Here is a 21,616-nt window from a genome sequence, read left to right as displayed (position 1 = left end):
TGTTACTCATGCTGCATAACCGAGGAGAGGCATTTTGCAAATCCGCACCTCTTCATAGTGGACAGGTTTCTCCACAAAACCTAAGAAGGATCTACGAAGTGCCAGCTCATGTGTGGACAGGATTTCGGTCAAACAGCGGCCAAGGCATATTGACGATGGTCATAGCCAGCAAGATTGGTTCAGTGATCTGAAGGAAAGCAGCTGACAAACACGGTGTCCTGAAGGTTATGGATTTGAATCCATCCTTCACAAGACTGTAAATTGAGTACCATAAATTGAGTAGTAGCAACATCACATATGTAGCGCCTGAAAATGGCAGATGTGCAGTATGAAGCTCTATATAAAAAATATGTTATCATTTATGCAAGGGACATGTTCTGTTTCTTTATGGATCTATTTCAGATATAGAAGAATAGTGATGAAGCAAGCTCACTTTTGCCGCATAAGCAAAGAGAGCTCTAGATTCAAGATCCTTCAGACAGACAAACAGACAATACAACTGTATCAATGAAAAAGGAGAAGCCTATGCCTATCAAGAATAGGTTCTCTTCAATTTGCCAATGAGACCCTCCCACCCCCTTCCCCCCTCCCCCCCAAGAGTCGACCGCAGAATGAAAACTCTACAGACTTGTTTGGTGGTGTTTACGCCAAGTGAACGCTTGAAGATAAGTTCATCGAACTACTGAATATAAGGATTCGTATTGGAAAGGACTATGGGTAAGCTTAAGGTGGTCCAGAATTTAATTAGTGTGGGAACGAAATATAGAGCAAGCCATCTTAAGGTAAAAAAATAAAGGTTTCATTAAAAAGAATGGAAAAAGGTGTTTGTGTGCGAGGTGTTCTATAGGTTTTGACCAAATGACCCACGTATACGTATAGTGAATTAACGCAATATGGAATCTGCTTCAGGAAAATGAGGCATTGCAGAGTTTGAACTCAGATTTGTCTGCTGTCCTTGACCAGTTAACCATGGGGGTTTGATAAGAGCCTAAAATTACAGGAATGCATACCACCACTTTTAGAGGCTTGTTGATACCGGTGGCGTAGGGATGTTATGGTATGCCACCTGTGGAGTGGTGTGGCTCACTGGTTAGAGGCGGCAGACCCGGAAGCAGAGATCGGCCCGGGACCAGGGTTCAATCCCCGACGCGGCAGGGTCGAGGACCAGGGTCAACTGACTCGATAATTCTCACTTCGGTGCCTACTCTAACTAGGGATCACACTCGGCAACTCTGGGCATTAGCTTGCCTCATCTCTACAACGGCCCCCACAGACGCCGCGATGCCTGGTTTCACCTTGGAGATACCCAGTAGGGACCATCTCACAGGGAAAGCCAGGACGGGTTCCCCAGCGTTCTTCAGCGCCAGGACACCCCGAGATGGGGTAACAGTGCGATTTACAAGTATCATCATTACATTACATTACCTGTGTTCAGGAGTGGTTATCCATACACCCACTGCTAAAGGGCTTGGTCACTCATAACTTTGGTCCTGCCACCATCCAGTGGTTCCCCCTTTTTCCAGTCAGGATTCCCCCCACTGATGCACCCTCCCTCTTAGCCATGCTTGGGGCTTTCACCTTTGTGCACAGTTGTTATTCCACACTTAGGTTTTCAGCAAACACACTCAGTGATTCCACAGTTCTTGAGCCTCATCTTGTAATTCTCTATTCCCGGACATGCCAGGAGCCCAGAAGGGCAATTTCTCTGGGCTTATAGCCCTTCATATCTGCGTATCACTGAATGCATTGACCTCTAGTAGATGCCTTCAGTTAATCAACTACACTTACTCATCCTCTACAAGGTCACAAAATTCAGTATTGTTTAGCCACCTACCCTACACCAGCAGGTGGCGCCTCTTCGGACCTCTCCCAAACCACTTGTTTGGAGCCTGTAGTACACAACAGTTACTGAATTCTCACTCTGAGCTTCACAAAAAGACATGCAGCCAGCTCCACTCTATGGCCCAACATTCTTTTCCCTTAGCCACCAAAAACAATTCAGATTGTATGGTGTACAAAATTTTACCAGTGGAGTATGCTCTGCCCACATACCTGCTCCATTCCAGTAAGGAGATCTACCTCGCCCACTGTGGCACTTGCACAGTCCCTGTGATCTACCATTACAATGGAGTACCGTTGTCTTGTGGTCCAGGTAGCCATGGTCATATTCCCTATGTTAGCATAAGCCTGTGCCAGACTCTCCTCTGCTTTGTGCACATTACTAGACTAACATATTTTTGCTTTGTACCATATTGCAACTTTCACACAGTCCATACAGTTGTTTTGCGTTCTGCTTTTTCCTGTAATTTAGTCGGAACACAGCAGACAAAGTCAAACACAAACAACCCCTGACCCTGCTTTCAGGTAGGTCGCTCCCCAACGCCGTACAGCACCACCGGTGTGCCAGTGTCCCTGCTTCTGCCAGCGCCGTAGGTTCGTAGGTTTGAGGCCCTGTGTCTCCTTCGGCCACACCACGAACTCCACTGGACCGACCATAGCTGCATCCACTTCACCTTCCGAAAGCCCACCATGCACCACAGCGACCAACAGATCCCTGGCTGCTGCTGGAGCAAAGTCGCCGAAGACCAGCTAAACACCACCCTCGACCGTAGCCCACCCATCGACCCCACCGACCTTGACACCGCTGCCTGCAACCACAGACAGTGGGTCGACGACTGCGCCAACACTCTCGGCCTGATCAAGAAATCCTCCAACAGACACGCCAACAAGAAAGCAAGCTGGTTCACCGCAGACCTCCAGGCCTCCAAGCAAACCTGCCGAAAACTAAAGAAATGGCACCGTGAACAGACACCGGACAGCTACGCAGCCTACAAGAACGCCATCCGCAGACACCATCACCTCATCAGATCCGCCAAAAGGGCCCCCTTCAAAGACCACCTAGACAACAACGCACACAACAGCAAAGAGCTCTTCAACATCATGAAGGAACTCTCAAACCCCAGCTCCAACACCAACAACATCCCACCTTCGCAAGACCTGTGCGACTCCCTCACCACCTTCTTCCATCGCAAGATCAAAGACATCCACAACAGCTTCAACACCCTGACCGCCCCGACAGCCACCTTGACTTCCGACTGCACGGCCACCATCCACACCGAAACCCTGCTCACCTGGATCAGCATTAACGACGACAATACAATCGAAATCATAAACACTGTCCACTCCGGCTCTCAGTCAGACCCTTGCCCACACAACATCTTCAACAAAGCCAGCGCTAAAAGGAATTCTTAATTCATAATTTGACACGTCTGGTCCTTAATCCCTACAAAGGCCAAGTCTCTGATCTCTATATCATGCTGTTTGAAAAGAGGATGGAGTGGGTAATTGACTCTAATCTGATATGATAGAATGGAACCTCCATACACAAGTTGGCCAGGTCTAAAAACAGCCTAGACAGTGCATAAGAGGTTATTCTGCTCTAAGAGGTTCATAAGCAACCTATCAGTTTTGTTGTATAAGAGAAGTTTTATTATGGTTGGTAGTTCACCAGGTTGGTGGGGCCTGCCTTACATTTTTCCTCAATCATATTTATGTGTGGCAGTATAAAATGCACAAGCAATCCTTATTTCATACCCAAAATGTAGTAATGTTGTTTATGCTTTAGTAATATTTTTTCTGAACTTCTGCAAATATCCTCCGTGTGTTTCGATGTCATCACATCCTGTGCCCTGTTGTTTGTTCATCGTCTCATGAGTCTATATTGTTGTCTCTTGTGGTCCCATGCAAGTTGTCATTTCTTTTGTCACGTGCTGTATTTACTTTGGAGTTCCAGGTCATCTGTGTCACACTCTGTTCATCTTTGGGTGGATGTGGGATCACTCAGTTTAGAGTCCGAGGGTCCCATGGCAAGCTGCGTGTCAGGAGGAATAAACTACTTACCGTTCTTCTAGCCTTCTATGTATTCGTAGTCTTCTTTTCTACACATACTTATACCTATACGCTTAACGCCATACCCTTATACTCTTAACTATAAATCCCAAATCCTTAAACCTACACCTTAAATCCTGTACTCCCAACGCTATACCATGAACTATGAACCCATAACCCCTAAACCGTTAACCCATGACTTCATAGCCTTCATCCTACACCTTAGCTAAACTCCTAAATCCTTCGTCCTTTTCGCTCTGTCCGGAATATACTTTGGCCTGGAATCCCTTTGGTAAGTGTTCTTTTTTTAAAGTATTTATTTTTTAGAACCTCTAATTGAGGTATGTTATTGGTAAACGTTGCGTTTGAAGCATTGAAGGCAATGCTGAATTTGGCAAAACAGTAATGCCTTGAGTGTGTTGAGATCCTCATGTCCAGGGAAGTGAAAGTGGCTATCATTTTATTTTATGAAGTTGCATTTACATAAATCATAAATACCTTTAATATCTCTTTCTTGTCCCACTGTATAATTGCTCGCAGAGGAGGGTTTGACTTATCACAGTCTTCTAGTGCGCGCAAAATGTTCATAGCAACATGGGTTGGAGTGACTTCACCTGCCCTGAAAGAAAGGGATAGATAAAAAACAGACTTCAGTAATTTTCAAACAGATGCTGTGGTCTTGAGTTTCTAAACGCATCTGCAATTTGCTATAGTCAGACGGGAATGAATGAAAGGGAGAGTATTTTACATTTGAGTATGGGGAACACTGCATACCTATTCCCTTGAAGACAGAATTTTGGTCAGACAGCATGGTCTTGCATAAAGCACTTCAATACATCACACTGAAGGTAGAGAGCCCAAGCTGACTGCAAGACAAGGCGGAACAAAAGGGGGTGGTGATGGACGGAGCATCTGTACCAATCAAACACTCACGCACAGTCAACAGATCTGGGTTTAATCCATCACCGTTCTTTAGCCCACTCTGCCACCCCAGTTCAGACATGGCCGTATGCAAATCAGTCTGACCCTGTGCCTCATGAGAACAGTCCAGCCCGAACTGCCAAGCAATGCCTTCCCTGGACCGGAAACAAGCTTCCTAGGACCGGTTTCCTGCATTACAGCCGTCTTCAGCCAGGATAGCTTGAATCCAGTAGCAAAGTGAGCAAGGGACTCATGTCTGAGTATACCCTGCCAACTTATGGCGAACAAAGTGGTACAAAAGGGGGTGGTGATGGACGGAGCATCTGAACCAATCAAACACTCACACCCAGTCAACAGATCTGGGTTTAATCCATCACTGTCTTTAGCCCACTCTGCCACCACAGTTCAGACATGGCCATATGCAAATTAGTCTGACCCTGTGCCTCATTGGAACAGTCCAGCCCGAACTGCCAAGCCATGTCTTCCCTGGACCGGAAACAAGCTTCCTAGGACCGGTTTCTGGCATTACAGCGTGTTCAGCCATGCTTGCTTCATGACTCTGGAAAGCCTATTCATAAGTCGCCCCCACACACCATTTATTATTTTGAAAAAACAATAAAAACTTTGGAAAGAAATAATGTGAAATGCCTACACGCCAAGTTTTCTGTTCAGTTCAATCAAGAGGCTTATCACAGAACTGCAAGGCAATAGGCGTCCTAACAGCAATGCGTGCCTTAGATTACAACTTACCAGTAATAGTTTCCAAAATCCTGTATACCTTGGTAACTGAAATCCTCTCTCTCGAACGCGAGTCTGCAAAATGGAAAAAAACAGAAATATGGATTGAGGATAATGACTTTAATTGTATCATATCCAGTAATTAAAATATTGCACTAGGTTGGCATCTTTCAGGTTAAAAGAAGTAAAGCTACAAATACAAAAATAATATATTATATATATATATGTGTATATATATATATATATATATATATGTTTATTGGCATTTTAAACCAGCATGCATTTGTAGGTCTTCAATACAGTTATGCGACAGGTCAGAAACAAATAATAATGAAAAACAGAAGTAATTATATTAACAAAGCTGTTGTTCAAGGGTGTTTCTTCTTTCTTATTCCAGAATATTATATTTATCGACCATAGATTGCCTCCATCACCATTTCAGAGCTCTACTTATTTGCAAGCAGCACTAGTCTAGGTTGTCCCTCTTTGTGTATCCTACAAGGAGTTATCGCTTCCAAATATGCGTATTCTTTTGTCGGCTTCAACCAGTAAATATATCTTGGGATGATATAAATCTGGTTTACTTGCCACCTCAAGTAGTGTCAACATAACTGCTTTCCAATAACCCTCTAGCGAACCACATGACCACGCGGTAGAATACTGCCCCCCCCCCCCTGGGCCAATCACAAGAAGCTCTGGCCTAAGTAGTCACAACCTCACTCATGGGGGTCAGGGATGAATGATGGAGATAATTAAATTGTATAAACGTACAGATTGCATTCCTGAATGCTTAAAAAAATAATCTGGAATTTCTTTATCTTGTCCCATTCTTCATATGTGAATTCTATACCCAGCGTCTCTTTCCATTTGAGCCCGGCATGCACGTCGCCTGTCACGATTTTTATCTTAAGTGCCCCAAATTGTCAGATCATTGCCTTATCGCCAGCACCCATTGTAACGCCTTATCTATATCGGTTGTTCTTTCATCACCCCACATTACTGTCACAGTGCGTGTGTAATTCTGTTGTACCAGATAAGCAGCCCCACTGGTAGATTAAAATCCAGCTCCAGTTTTTCAAACGTTTTCAGTATCCCAAGAGAGAACATATCTCCGAATATGATTATTCGTGCTGTTTCTTAAACCTGCCTTTTGGGAACTCTTCCCAGAAGGCTCAAATCTCCAACGCTATCGGCAGGGACCTCTGATGGATAACCTATCGTTGTTTTTACCCCCATAGTATAAGTGAGGCAGCATTTGTTCGCCATTTCGACCAGCATGGCTAGTTCATCTTCCTACTGTCACATTCCCAAAGAGCGGAGATCAACCGGGTTGGTGCCAACATTTTCCCAATGAAGATGGCCTTTGATTCTGAGATCCACCTCAACACATATTGGAGCTGGGAAGTCCAGTAATAAGATTCCAGGTCCCCTTCCTCAATCGCTAGCTCGAGCTGGTACAGAGCCACTCGCCTCCAACCTTCACCCACACCATCTCTGTAATTAAGGAGCTCAGCTCTTTAAAGAGTTTGTGAAGGAACACTAGTCCTATACACATCCGAGCTTCAATGTAGGCAGTGATGCAGTGATAGAACGTCCAGGTGGTGTTGGCATTTGTGGGACAGAGAATGAAGTGGAGCAGCATGCCCATGATGATGGACCTAAGGGGGCACAGGGTGATGTGCGCCCAAGCAGCACTAGTGTTGCACCACGCAGGACCTATGGGTGAAGCATCTCTCGTGATCGATGGACGAGCACCTCAAGGGGACTACTGAGAGAGGTGCTTCACAGGAGCACTAAGTGATGTGGCTCAGAGGAGCTTTAGGAGCTATCCAGGATGAGCCCACGAGAAGGTGTGCATCAGGGGTGTAAGGACTAATGTCCAGTTCAGGGGCACTTGGCTGTGAAAAGGATGGAGGATAAGGCTGGAATGAGATGAGGGCCACAGGGCGGCGTACAATAAAAGGGATCTCGATGTTCATGAGATCGTCCACCAAATCCATTCTGTTCGTGCTTCACCACGTCTCCGAATGAATATTATCAAGGTCCACACTTACCTGGTGGCCATCATTTCTTGAAGAATCTCTAAGGCTGAATCGCTATCAACGACGCTGCCGTTCCCATCTTCGGGGGGAACAATAGGGAGAAATGTGGGGTCTTCTGGGATGAACAAATAGCGGAAAAGATCCAAATGGTTTAACCTGAAAGAGAATGGGAAAAGAAGTCAATGGTGCTAAAATGTAGCACTGCAAGGCAACATTAGTGATGGAGTAAACATTATATAAATATATCTAATATAATCAATAATGAAAGCATGTGCTGATGCAGCATAGCAGTTGTGTTATTGGCCAATATAAAGATGCATACTGCCATCTCAATATTACACAGTGTATCCATTTCAAAGGATGAATACTTTAGTATATCCACCAGAATGTAATCAAATAGCATTGAGAATATGCAAAGGTGTCTGCAGCCAGTGCAAGAAGCAAACTCCTATATATTCACCTGGGTTGCCCTAAACTGTCCACTGGCTAGGGGGAGTGGAAGGAAAAGATTCTGAAGAATCCCAAACCACCCCAAGTGTTTTAACCCAAAGCAGCTGCAACTCGCAGGAGCAATGCTGAACCACAATGCAAAGTCCAAAGAGCATGTTGCCCGCAGCATTTCCTCAGCGATGATGGTGACAGTACATAAAGGCAACGCAGTTGGGGTAATGTACTTACAGCCGATACTGGCTTCTTTTTTTTTTCTATTTAAAATTTTTTATTTATTTGGATTTTTTTCCTCATGTACAGTCAAACAAATAACATTGCATGTATAGGTCAAATAAGAATCTTCCGGATACATCAATTGCCATTCCATGTGTCATGTTTACAACAATATTTGGGTGTCCCCTTTACAAAGGTTGTATACCTCGTGTTGATCCTCCCATGGTTACATGTTGAGAATCATGGTAACTGCAGCCCATCCAGAGGCATCGGAGTCTGAGGCATGTTTGGTGGTACGAGCTGTGAGACAGACCAGCACAGGGTCTTCTCAGGGGGAGCAATGTGCAATAGCCTTCGGTGAGTGTATTGCACCGTGCTAGGTTGGTGTATTACTCGTCTTGGGGTTGCCCGCACTGCCCCAACACATCGCCGCTCGTCTTTTACCCAGTAATAAGGCCAAACCACCAGTATCCTACTGGTTTCCCAGAGCCTACCTGCACCATTAGAGGGTCCACCGGTAGAGTCAGTCCAGTCACATCATACAACATTTGCATTAGTTTGTGCCATTACCCGGCGACATGGGGCACTGCCAAGCCAGGTGCATGAATATAACGTCCCGCAAGGATCATCTGCCGCAGTGAGCGTCACTCCGTCCTTCAGATCTATACAGTTTGAATGGCGTGTAGTAAAACTGATGCAAGAAATTAGATTGGTTGAGGCGAGGTCTTGCATTCATTGATACTTCTTTGGTGTGTAGACTGCAGTATTCCCGCTGCGTGTCCAAAAATTCCGATGACAGGACTCCTGGCCATTGGTCTCAGGATCCATGCACTATTTTTGACATGTTGGCAAAAGTAGAGGAGTGTGTAGAGTAGTGTGATGGTGTGCTTGGTAGCTGGGTCTATTTGATTACTAAAAAACTGTGCACAAATTAGCAGCATGTAAAGTTAAAACGTTCCATGAGAACAAGCAGGTCTGAGCTTGGCACGAAGGTTAGGCTGAACCAAGTTTAAAACAGAAAACAGAATTTGCAGCACATTTGATTACTAAAAGATATTGTGTAGCAGGGGCGGCTCTAGGCTCATGGCGGCCCAGGGAGCGTAGGTAGGGGCCCCCGGAGGAACGCAGGCGCGGAGGCCAGTGAAGAGGGTGGGGGAGGGTGGGGTGTCAGGTTGTTTGGAAGTGGAACAGAGCCGGAGACTGCCAAATCCCTGCCAGGGGCCGCCATGCACATATGTATCCATCCTCAGAGGATTATTATATTAAGGATATATATTGGTGTGGCGGCCCCTGGGGTTTGGCGGCCCTGTGCAGGTGCACAGCTAGCACATGCCTAAGGCCGCCCCTGTGTGTAGGATAGCAATAGCAGCATATACAGAACCAGGCACATTTGAGGGACAAAAAGCATTACTTTAAGCCATTATTAAAACAAAAGTGCAGGTTTTGCAGCATGTTTGATTACTAAGAATCTATGTATAGAGGAGGAGCTACGACACCAACAAAGATGGCCGCATAGTCTCCCGGCTCCGCTGACCTCCGTTCTTCGCTCTATTATCCTGTTGCTTATCCTGATTACCTGCACCGGATCCGTGTGTGTGATCCGACCCGCATTCCAGGGGTGCAATCCCGGAGTTTCTCCGCCGTTGTGGAGCGGAGCTACGTCGAGTGTCGCATTGAGGCCTAACCCAGCAGGGAAGCCGGGGTCTCGAGTGCTGGCTCTGCCGGGTCCGAGTTGAATAACAACGGACTGCTGAATGTGGTTGGGTCCGGTCTCTGGAGCACTCTGACTTTTTTGATTGTTCTGCTACCATCAGCTGCCTGGTGCCCTACAGTAGGTGAGGTGACGAGTGACGCACGGTGCTGTGTCGCGGGGGTCCATGACCGGGGGTTCGGCATTCACATCGCCGATTCCCCCGGGTCGGTGCCTCGCTGCGTACTACTGCTCGCTAACCGTCAGTCCCTCATGGCTTACTCCTGCTCCGTCTAATTTTGCCCCGGAGAAGGCGCCTCTCCGTGGGGACTACCATGTTGGAGGACGAAAGACATCTAGCGGAGCAGGCTCGAACTGGCCCGTCATTGCGAACGGTGCTGGAGGCACTCATGGCACTTAAGGGGACTATTGAAGTCCAGACTTGCAGTTTGTTGTCTGCGACGGATAAACTCACAGGCCTGAGACCGGATCCTGACTCGACACCCGCGACCCGGCAGCCAGCCCGCTTTTCAATAGATGTTTCGGAGACGTATCTTGACCCGGCCCTGGAAGCAGGGTTTGCCCCTATTGTAATGGATCTACCTGACTGTACTGTGCCTGGTCACCCAATGGAACCGTTGGAAACCCCGATTGTGTATCCCTTGGAACATTTACATGTCGTCCCCATTTTGGAACTTTCTACTTTCTATCTTTTGCTGTTTCGGACCGTGTCGACTCCCCTCCCCTGTCGGTCCTTCAAGATGGCGGATGGTGTAAAGCTTGGCTTCGAAAGCAGGGAGGGGCAACATTGGTACCAGTCATCTACATTGGGACCTGCCGCTCCTTTCTCATCTGTGTACTCCTGTTCTGCAGACTTCTGCAGTACTTTGTGGAAAGGGCTTTCCTTAATTGACGACTTCAGTGAATTTGATAGACGGGGCCAGGTTTGAGATTTTTATCTGGGTCTCCCATTGTGGCACTATGTTTAACGAGATTGTTTTACTGACTTAACGGATTCCGGGGCGGGGCTGGCTACGACGGGGGAAGGAGACCGGGAGTCCGTAGAAATATGCCCTCCTCCGATTTCCCTCATCGAGTGGGGTTCTTTGCCTTTTCCTTCCTTTCCCTTTCTTCTATATTTCGGGTTCTGGTCACTGGGCGACAGGCAGGCTGCGAGGGGGGTGGCCGTAGTCATCAGCAGGGGTGCAGGGTGGGGGGGTGTGGGGATGGGTGTTCGTTTTTATTTTTGTTCTATGGCCTCTTTTCTTCCTTCTCTTCCCTTGTCTTTTCTTCTTTTTCCTTTTCCGGGTTAGTGTAGTGGGTTCGGCTTTCTTACATCCTTGTTTCTACATCTGTGCCTTGACTTTTCTGAGGTTTAGGTGCTATGGGGCGGACAATAATGATGGCGTAGACGAATAATAATGTGCTAGTTTATCCTTACGCCGTAGACTTACATTATAGCGAGCTTCTTTTGGACACGTTGTTCTTTTGCTCGCCCCCCTTTGTGATCCGAGACACTGTACGACACCTGATCCTTTCTACTTACTATTCTAAAATGAAAACCTCCCATCCTGTTTCCGAATTGAACTGCCTTTGCAACCGATGTGCTTTGTGGATGGTGTTCCTATACTCCCCAGGGAGGCGGGTTTGAAGTTGGACTGTAATACCATACTGAAACGCTTAGCGGCCAGCCCTGGGGGTTGTAGGCCCTGGTCTGTATTTGATTGCAAATGTTAAATAAAGGTTTTCAAAAAAAAAAAAAAAAGAATCTATGTATAAGATTTCATTACCAAGTCAGGAGGGCCACCTTTACCTTTGTCGATTGTATATGATGAGATGTGTTTTTACTGTGATGCTTGATTTGCTGCCAATGAATTTGATTGTTCTTAAAAAACTAATAAAGTTGATTATAAAAAAAAAAAAAGATTTCAATACCAACATAGGCAGTGCCAAGCCTGTTTAAGGCGCTCAGTACTGCATCATGCAATGGAATTTTGCAGAGTAGCATTCGCATCAAAACATTTTGCAATCACAGACAAGCAGAATCCGATTGCACAGGGGTTGAGGAAAAAAAGGGTGCAATTTTCGACACAAAATAGTAAGCGTGCTTAGACTGCAGTATTGGACATCAGATTGTTAGCATCACGGTTGGAATTAGCATCGTCCAGTTTGTCCGCAGCTGTTGGCAGAAACTTAACAGTTATAAAGTTGAAAAGGGAGCTCGCAGGGTTCAAACAGGCTATTACTACCTGTTAGCAGGTGTGAACGAAGTCTGCGATTGAAGTCTGTGCGGAGAAGGAGTTTCCTTTGCTAGGGCAAGTGCATAGGATATGAATTAAGGTTTCTTTTTCCTAGCCACAAAGATGGCACCTTATATAGTTGGGATCTGAGCGACCTCATGCCGGACGGTGACCTCGCAAGTTCCACACACCCAATCTTAGTCTTATTAATCTAGCCTTAATCCACAGGGGACATGTGCAGGAAATGTAATACAGCTGCTTACTGGAGGAATAGGAGTTGATTACGGACCATAGGTGGGAGAGCTTGCTCGGTGCCGCCATGTCCTCCAGTTTGGAGGGTATTTTTGCTGTGGATGCCATTAGCTTTTTGAAGACCTGATCTGAGAGATGCTTGCCCCAGGACTCGGTGAGTAGAAATTCTTTTAGTTTGTCTTCAAGGTGGGCCCTGTAGGACGAGGTTGGACCGGTGACCTCCAGTTCGCACCACATCAGGGGCCAGATGTAGGTCACCAAATACCGGTCGTAACGGCCGATTTCGGCCGTTACCGACCGGTATTTGGTGATTGAGATGTACGGGGCCTTAAATTTACCGATTCGGTATATTTACAGAATCGGTAAATTTACCGATTCTGTAAATTACCGAATCTGTAAATTTACCGAATCTCAAATTTGTGATGTAGGTGGCACTGAAAACAGTGCCACCGGCCCTTAAGAATTCGTTATTTACCATGCAATACTATGTCATGGTAAATAACGAATTCCTGTGTACATGCACATCTGTGCATGTACACCTGTGCCATGTGTCACACATACATGCCCTAAGGCACACAAGCCAGAATCAGGGGTGCAACAGGGGGTCAAAGTGACACCCTGTCCCCCTTGCAAATTCGGTAATTTTACTGAATCGGTATTTACCGATTTGGTAATTGACATTGATTCCTATGGGCCTCAAGGCCCATAGGATTCAATGGCAATTACAGAATCGGTAAATACTGATTCATTAATTACCGAATCATACCGATTCGGTAATTAATTCGGTAAAATTACCTACATCCCGATTGCCAGTTCTTAAATACTGAATCGGTATGATTCGGTATTTAAAAATCGGTAATCTGGTCATGACTGAGTCTTGAGATGCAGGTTCAAGCCTGTAGCAGAAATCTAAAAAGCTGCTGCCTGTAGCCCAGTGCTGTTTAGTAATGTTGAACACAAGTCTTACTGGAGAAGCTCTCTTTGGGGGCGGATAACCACTTTATATATTCTGATGTTGAGTTTGTCTATCATGGTAGCCTCCCAGCCCAGGGTAATCTCACTCCTGTAAATTAGTCGCAGGATGACCTCTGCTTTCATCACATCCCATTGCGTACCACTGTTGATTACTGTTTATCTAAGGTTTGACATATCAGCGGTCTATCTCTCAAGGGATTTAATGTGAAAACTATTATACATTTGATATAACAAGACTTTTGTATGCAAAAGGAGTGCGTGCTTTCAAATATTTAAAAAAATTGTGTAATCGAAATTTCAGTAACACAGAATTATGGGAATTCCGCTGATGTAATTAAAGTATTATCAATGCCTAACATTAATGGTGCAGAAACAATAAAACCGAAATATTACCTTGATTGGTAGCCAGTGAAGGGAGCTTAAAACCAGGTAGCAAATGCTCAAATCTAGAAAGACTTGAAACAACGTGAGCTGCATGAGTTTGTCCTGTTGCAAGTGGTTCAGAATTGTTGCTGGAGCACCTGCCAAAAGTGAGCCACTATAATCAATTTGTCGAACAATTCATGTCCTTGCACCTGTGCCTTTGCGTAATATCCAGAAAAGGCAGGTTAAGTGCAGGTATTGGTTACTACATTGACCTGCTCCTCTAAGTCAGCTCACCGTCAAGGACAAACCTGAGTGTTTTCTCTTTTCTCGTGGTGAGATCTTCTGTTCCCCTGCCTTGGAATGACAGCAGTCTGGTCTCAAGTGCATCAGCTGATGGCAGGAGCCCCACATTCCTAGCTCTGCATCAAACCCCCTGTGGAGTTCTTCTGGATCTCTGGTACTGCGTTCCTTCAGGGGGGGGTTACTTGCATGCGGTCACCATAACCGCCCCTCTCCCACGCTATGGAAGAGGTTAGGCACAGGTTGCACACGGATTTTAATAAAATAGGTGACAGTGGAGTCCTGAGGCCCACAACATGTCACTGCAGTAGGAGACAGGATGTCCAGGTATTTGACCTCAGTGGTTTTCTTACAGATAACATTCTCAAACCATCTAATTGATGACTTGGCGACTTGAACCACAAATGATGCCGGATCCTGCAGTATCTTTTCACCAACTGTGTTGAAATCAACTGGCAAATCTAGAAGCCCCACCATGGCTGTGATGGACTTAGTGACCCACAAGAGCAGGCCTTGTATGTCCAGTAAGAACCCGACGTGTGCACCGCTTCTATGCTTCTCTGGTGGTGCACGCACTACAGATCTTGTTCCACATAATGTGTGCCGACTTAATATTCCCTTTTGAATTCAAATGCTGTGCGAGAAAGGTGCCAGTGAGAGGCCTAAAAGCACAGTGCAAGCCAACTTGTCAGTTTTATTTTTTGCATTTAACAAATGTGTGCTTGGATTGTCATATTCTTTCTAACTGGTGCATCCGGTACTGCAAAGTCAAATTTCAATTCTCAAGTGCACGCTTTGTGTCAGCGGCAGCTGAGGAGCGAGCCATGGGGACCATGACCTTGAACGCCCCCACACAAAGGAAGAAGGAGGGACAGGAGCAGTGGGCTTCCACGTACGCTTCTGATCAGAATATATTGCTCAAGTATCCTGTACAATGACACCAAAGCCACGCATGCCCACTCCACGGAGTACCAGGCCGAGAGAAGGTATATAAGGCAATGGTACAAGAGGCGGGTGCGACACAAGGACTGAGTGCACAGAATATCATGGTACAGCTTAACTCTGTGAGAGAAGAGTGAGAGAGGCCTTCCAGTTCTTCTTCCAAAAAAGTTGCATCTGCCTTTCGAGACTTGGAGGATCTACTGGGTGTGACCCTCCCTACTGGTAACAGAAGGGCATGCTCAGTCCCTCTGGCTTTCATGAAATCCTTGCCTATCCTCAAGCAATAAATTGGTTTCAAGATGGTTCGGCAACTGCGGTTACAGCCCGCTCTATAAGGGTTGACAAAAAACAGGAACCCCCGCAATGGTGCAATAGTTGCAAGGACCTTGCGGGTCCAATGCTGATTTTTCTCAATAAAGATAAAACCTGTGCATTAAAAGATGTGGTACTTTGCTCTGATGCAATAAGTAGTTTATCATTTCAGAAACAGATGCTGCCATCAGAGCAGCGTTCACCTGCTTAATAGAGGTAGGGAATGCGTTTTCCAGTCAATGAGCAGAGTTAACAACCTGTAGAATGGAAGAAGCTCTTGCTGACAGACAGTGAGAAGGGAGGGATGGAGGCCTGATCACTTCAATCATTAAGCTTGAATCAGCGGCCTATCTAAACATTCCCGTACCAGAATCCCCGCCGTTTATTGATGGCTGTTCCCCTTTGTTCTTCATCACCTTGAATACTGGTCCACTTTTTAAAGATAAAAATATTGATGAAAAATTAGTACAAAAAACTTTTGACATTACTGGCTACATTTACATTACTTCATTTTTTTAAAATAGCAAAGATTTTCTTTGACCGCCTCCCCACTTACTCTATTTTATAAAGCCGCCTCATTATGTACCAAGCCAGATTCTGCCGCCGAGAAGTGGCTGTGCACTGTTTAGCTTTTGTTTTTCTTAACAAAGTCGAAAACCACTTATGTTGAGGTGCAGCAGTAGTAAAATTAAACCGTGACGCTTGAGAGAGTCTCCTCATAATGGACCCTGGAGTCCCGAATCAAGGGCTTAAGAGTCTCTGAAGTTAGTTTTTTTAAGTTCCGGCTGTAGCCAAGAACCTTCACATCTTTAGACGAGGTCATTTGGATGACACGTCAAGAATCCAGGTAATCAAAGACTGATAGGTCCAGTCTAGTACTGCTTCAACTATCTCAGTTATGGGAAGTTTTTTTAGAAGTGAAGATCTAGTTGAGTGTGTTCCCTTTTATATGAATGGAATCTCCGACTACTGCTGCAACCCCAAAGCCGAAAGATAGTCAAGTAGCGAATGTGTCCTAGAATCATCAGCCGCAACTCTCATATCAAACTCCCCAAAAATCACAGTAGATGTACTGTGCTGAAAAAACAAATACAATATGTCAACTCGTCTATCTTTGCTGGGAGTCTACAGAGAACCAACACAGTCTAGGTAGTCTAAGGGCCCGATTCACAGAACTAACTTAAGACCAAATCCTAAACTTATTACTTTTGGTATTCACAGAAGTTAGGATTTTGTCTTAAGTTTGTCTTAAGACAGACTTAAGACAGACTTAAGTTAGGATTTTGTCTTAAGTCTGTCTTAAGACAAACTTAAGACAAAATCCTAACTTCTGTGAATACCAAAAGTAGTAAGTTTAGGATTTTGTCTTAATTTAGTTCTGTGAATCGGGCCCATAAAATTTAGAGCAACGTTATAGGTAATGCCTCAAATGGTTTAATGAGGGCAGTGGAAACTACAAGTGAGTGTCAGTAGAAGATCTACCCTTCCCCTTGCCTAACCACGCGGGCGGCCTGTGGACAGTGTAAGAGTCTGTGGTAGCATACGACTGATATTGTCTGTGAAATGATCTTTCAACCACATTTACTACATTCCCAAAGCATCAATACTGCCGTCCTCCAATAGGTCAAAGTGGTAAGAAGCATAAGCGTCTACTGCACAAGCCTCGACCACAGATATATTTACCAAACTATCAGTAGACGAGGAATTGTTTATAAAAGTTGAACTAAAGTCAATGTTGCTAAAATACTTTCAATCATAGCTGGGGAAATCAACATGATTGTCATTAAAAAGAAGCTCTCAATGATGATCTTCACTTTTTGCAATGGTGCAGATGCAGCATCACTTTCCATTCGTCTCAGAATCAGTAATGTCCCTAAATTGCACAAATTCTTACGACACAAATGTGGTTAATCTTCCTGCTGTTCATGAGGAGAGCACTTTACAGGAATATTATTTTGACTATAAACTAAATGAGTTGTCCGGGGTTCTGGTATAATAGTATAACAGCCTATGTATGTGCTATGTAACCACTGTTGCATTAGCATTATTTCAATATCAGGGCTTCTTACAGGAGGTTGAGTTCAATATGGTTTCATTTTGATGGAGTTAGGCAGGAAAAGAGGCAAGTCAAATTCAATCTCCCATTATATCGCAATCATAAAACCCAATTGTTAAAACGGGGACTCAAATTATTACAAGAGGAGACACTGAGTGGCCTCATGAGGGTAAGAGCCTCTAGACGGTAGAATGGTGCAATAGTAACATCAGTACCTGAGTGGAACAATTTGCACCAGGAAAAATGTAGACACACATCACTTCTAATAGAGCATACTCATGGTTTTTGGATGGACTCAAAACTCTTTCAGAATAATGTAACAAGAAGGAGGTGAATTTGAAAAAAAGGACCCAAATGGTACTCTCAAATCTGAGCAGGCAGAAGCTAGAAACTGCACTAAAATACCACTCTGAATGCCAAAAGGTCATTCTTTAGTTAACAGATCAGAGTAGCTTCCAGCGCCACAAAGGCACATTCTTATTTGTGATTGGGAATGCACTAATCGTAAGCCAAATCATTGATAAGAATGCACCATGGCGTATACAGTTTTCTTATTTCCATCAACTTTTATGTCAATTTAATGTCGCAAAAGCTGCATTGACGCGTTTCGGTGGATTTATGTTGATCCAAACCAACTTCTTCAGGAAAATGTTAGATGTCTCCCACGAAGATTAAAGGGTGGTGCTACCAGCACACTGCTCCTATTTATTGAAACCTCTGCTTAATGCATCTAGATGGCTCCACAAAGATCCCCTGAGGGGTAAATCCTTATATGCTATGATCACTTGACTGATTATTCATGTGATTGAGAAAGGGAATTCCTTTGCGTCTCGCTAGCAAGACAGACAGAGTGTGACAACCGGCACTGGCATCCTTCGGGCCCTAAGAAGTCTACGAATGTGACTCTCTTTGGCTTAGGAAAATTGAGGTGAAACTGTGGATTTCATTTATGGCACGGGGAGATTAAGTGATTTGCCCAGAGTCACAGGATTGTGAACGTTCCTGCAGAGACTCGAACCCGGTTCCCTAGCTTTGAGGTCGACCGCTCTAGCCGTAAGGCTACATCCTCTCCCCAAACATAAGTAGACAAATGAAGTACAACTTTGTTAGATTTATAAATATAGTATTTAAAGACCCTATTAGCCACTTAATAAATATATTCATCAACATAGAAGACGTAAAAAAAGTTAAGGCAGACTTTAGTCTAAAAAGGGAATCTATAGGCATTTATTAATAAATTCGTAATATAACTGCTGCCTACAACTCTGGGCACATGGAAAACCAAAGGCCAGCGTTTACAGCATTAAATGGAAATATTAAACCTTCCCCAAAACGGGACAGCTGTTTAGTCAAAATATTGCAAAATATTTTGTCCAAAATACTGCAGCCACAGAAAGTTGTATCAGATGAAAAGGACAGATCTCACCCAATCATCATTCTGTGAAATTAAAATCACCTATATTAGTAAATCTGTATACTGCCTGGCACTTTTCCAGGATTCTGTAAATAATGTGCACAGCTGTGTTTTTGCATTGGATATTGGCTCCGCCACTGACGCCTTGTGTGGCCATGTGCCTCAATTCCCGCCTCTGCTGGAATAAACCTATGTAACAACTGCAGAAGGTGCAGGTCAGGAATAACATTACATCAGTGGCCATCTTGCGACTGACCTATGCCACGCGAGGCAGGGATTACAGGAGGATCATGATTTCCTCAAATGGCACTGTACCTCACCTGGGCATTGGGGGAAGAGGTGGCCAGTAAGGTGCTGGGCATATATTAAGAATCTGCGTATACTGAATCCCAAAAATATTGTGCAGGCTCTAATAATCTTTAGATTGGATTATAGCAATGTACTCTACTAGGGTGCTGCTAGTTCAAGAGTAAAGCGCCTGCAAATTGTTCGGAATGCAGCAGCCTGTTTACTATGCCATATTCTTCATAGTGCTTCAGTTTGCCAACATCTCCGGCTCCTGACAGCAAAATGCATAACGTATAAGTCGCTGTGCTTTGTGTATAAAGATATGCATCAGGCTGGTCCTCTATATCTTTGATCCCCGATCCATCCTTACATCCCCAAGCAAGAGCTTTGGTCGGGTTACTGCAATCTGGCCACTATCCCAAATGTAAGGCTGGCAAGACAGGAAAGTCGTCCTTCGCTTTTTTAGGCCTAAACTATGGAACTCCTCGCCACTTACTCTCCGCCTATGTAAATCTTATGCGATGTTCAGGAAGATGCTTAAGACTGGGTTCTTCTGGTTTCTTGGTTTTGCTCTGTTCATTTTCTGATAGAGCTGGGAACCCCTGTTTGGGGTAGCCATGCTGGTCACACATCTGAATTAAATTGAATGTAATTTCATGCTCCACAGGGAAAATATATTAATCTGTAGAGCAACCCACTTCCCTACAAGCCCATTAAATGCTGGAGAGTTCTCCCTCTTCCCACCTCAAAACTCAAAGACTCCTGCTCATGACCAGAGAAAATTTGAATGCGTTTCCAGGGTGGGAAACTTTTTGCACAGAGTACATGAATATACACAAATGCATTCACTGACGTTTGCAGATCGGACCTCTCAAACACGCTAACAAATCCAAACCGACTATAGACAATCCACCCTATTCATGCAGTTTAAAAAAAACTGTTTTTCTTAATCTGTGAACTAATATTTCAAATTTTCAGTCGCACAAATGGTTTTCTTGGAAGGGCAACATTCTAGGAGAATCGAGTGCTAGAGGCCTAAATAGAAAGGGGAGCAGAGGCTTTAAGTTTTTGGAGCCAATTGTTTCTTAGAGAATCCAACTCTGCAAAACATAAAAGAGTCCTCTTCAGACTCCAGAGTGGTGCCCTTCCTTAGGCCACGCCCCTCTCCGATTAGCATGAAGAAGTATCCAACTGCACCCTCATTCCCACCGTGTGCCACCATGAACAGCCACTCCTCTTCTAGGAACTGCATGAATCCACCTGCTATCTCCACGTCATGAATGCTTGACCTTTTACTGCCTGCAAAAATCGGAGTTTCTGTCCTTTCTTTCAAGGGTGGGTACAAGGTTAATGTCTAAACCATGGTAAATAGGAGGGGCAAAGGTCGTAAATGCAACAAAGTTGTAAATATCCGACCAAGAGATAAAGCTAGGCAAAGCTACAGTTGCACCACAACCCGAAATGTAAAGATCCAGGCAGACATCTGACATTGTGCTCGACCTCTTTAAAAGTGCAGATATGCCCTAGCGCCTTGAGACTTCGTAGCGTATGAGTGCACTATAAAACACATTTAGTCATTCAGTTACTCCTTTTAGAAGGCACCGAGGGACCAGCCGCGCAAGTTCAGAATCTGTGGAAGCAAAATGATGCAGAAGGCTGGACGGTAGGTCAGAGGTCATCAGAACACTAATGTTTAAAAGAAAAATATATACTTAAAGAACCGCGGGAGAGTTTGATTTACATTTGGATTGCAACTGGGTGCCTACTACACTCTCTAGTAGGGCTAGAGCAGACCCAGTTTCATAATGTCTTGCTATTGACTTCCTCTTATTATAGTCTCTACTAATGATTTTACGTGTTTATATAAGTATGCACTAGTACTATTATAAATGCCATTGGTGTAATGGTTTTTGTTTTTAACCCCTCCCATGCTCGTGACGGAACCGTTCCGTCACGAGCCTCGGGTGGGTTGTGCTGGTGGCGGAACGGTTCCGTCACCGCCCGCTCGCCGCGCCTGCGCGGCGCGAATTCCGCGCCTGCGCTGGACGTTCTGAAGAGCGGGCGGGGCCGTGACAGAACCGTTCCTTCACAAGCACAGCTCACCCGCGGGCCGTGACGGAGCGGTTCCGTCACTAGCACGGGACCGCCGCGCGGCCCCACCTCTCCCGTAGCGCTGCGGCAGAATAGCCGCCGCAGCGAAGGGGTTAAAAGACCGATCACTTAAATAAATAAATAAATCTTGAAAAATCTATAGTCTGGTACTGAGGGCTGTACTCATTTTTAATGGCCCTGAGCCCTAGTTGTCAGCCCGAGCTGAAGGCAAGGGCCTATAACAATGGTGAGGGCCTTTAACAACAGGTGTAGCCAGAATCATAGGAGCTATTGGAACATTCCAGACAGTGAGGGTAGAATGTTCTAATTTAAAAAGGGAGAAATAGACAAACACTGGAATGTAGGAGCAGGTCTCTATCAGCCATTATTGGTCCAAAGCCACTCCATTATGTTCAATGGAGCTCTCATCATTCAAGT

At 45.0% G+C, this 21,616-nt stretch overlaps 1 protein-coding gene across 1 annotated transcript in view; it reads right to left on the bottom strand.

Annotated features, from left to right (window-relative positions):
• LOC147698978 (uncharacterized) overlaps positions 1-21,616 on the bottom strand; it is a 154,775-nt gene that overhangs the window by 106,859 nt on the left and 26,300 nt on the right. Inside the window, exons 4-6 of the mRNA XM_086935574.1 lie at positions 7,602-7,745; positions 5,560-5,622; positions 4,387-4,507 (exon numbers count right to left, since the gene is read on the bottom strand). Coding sequence (XP_086791700.1) covers positions 4,387-4,507; positions 5,560-5,622; positions 7,602-7,745 — 328 coding nt within the window. The remainder of the gene's footprint in view (positions 1-4,386; positions 4,508-5,559; positions 5,623-7,601; positions 7,746-21,616) is intronic.

The sequence above is a fragment of the Lissotriton vulgaris genome, chromosome 8, assembly GCF_964263255.1.
Source record: "Lissotriton vulgaris chromosome 8, aLisVul1.2, whole genome shotgun sequence".
In the NCBI taxonomy this organism is placed as follows: Eukaryota; Metazoa; Chordata; class Amphibia; order Caudata; family Salamandridae; genus Lissotriton; species Lissotriton vulgaris.
The sequence above is the reverse complement of the archived record's forward strand: the minus strand, read 5'-3'. Positions and strand labels throughout refer to the sequence as shown.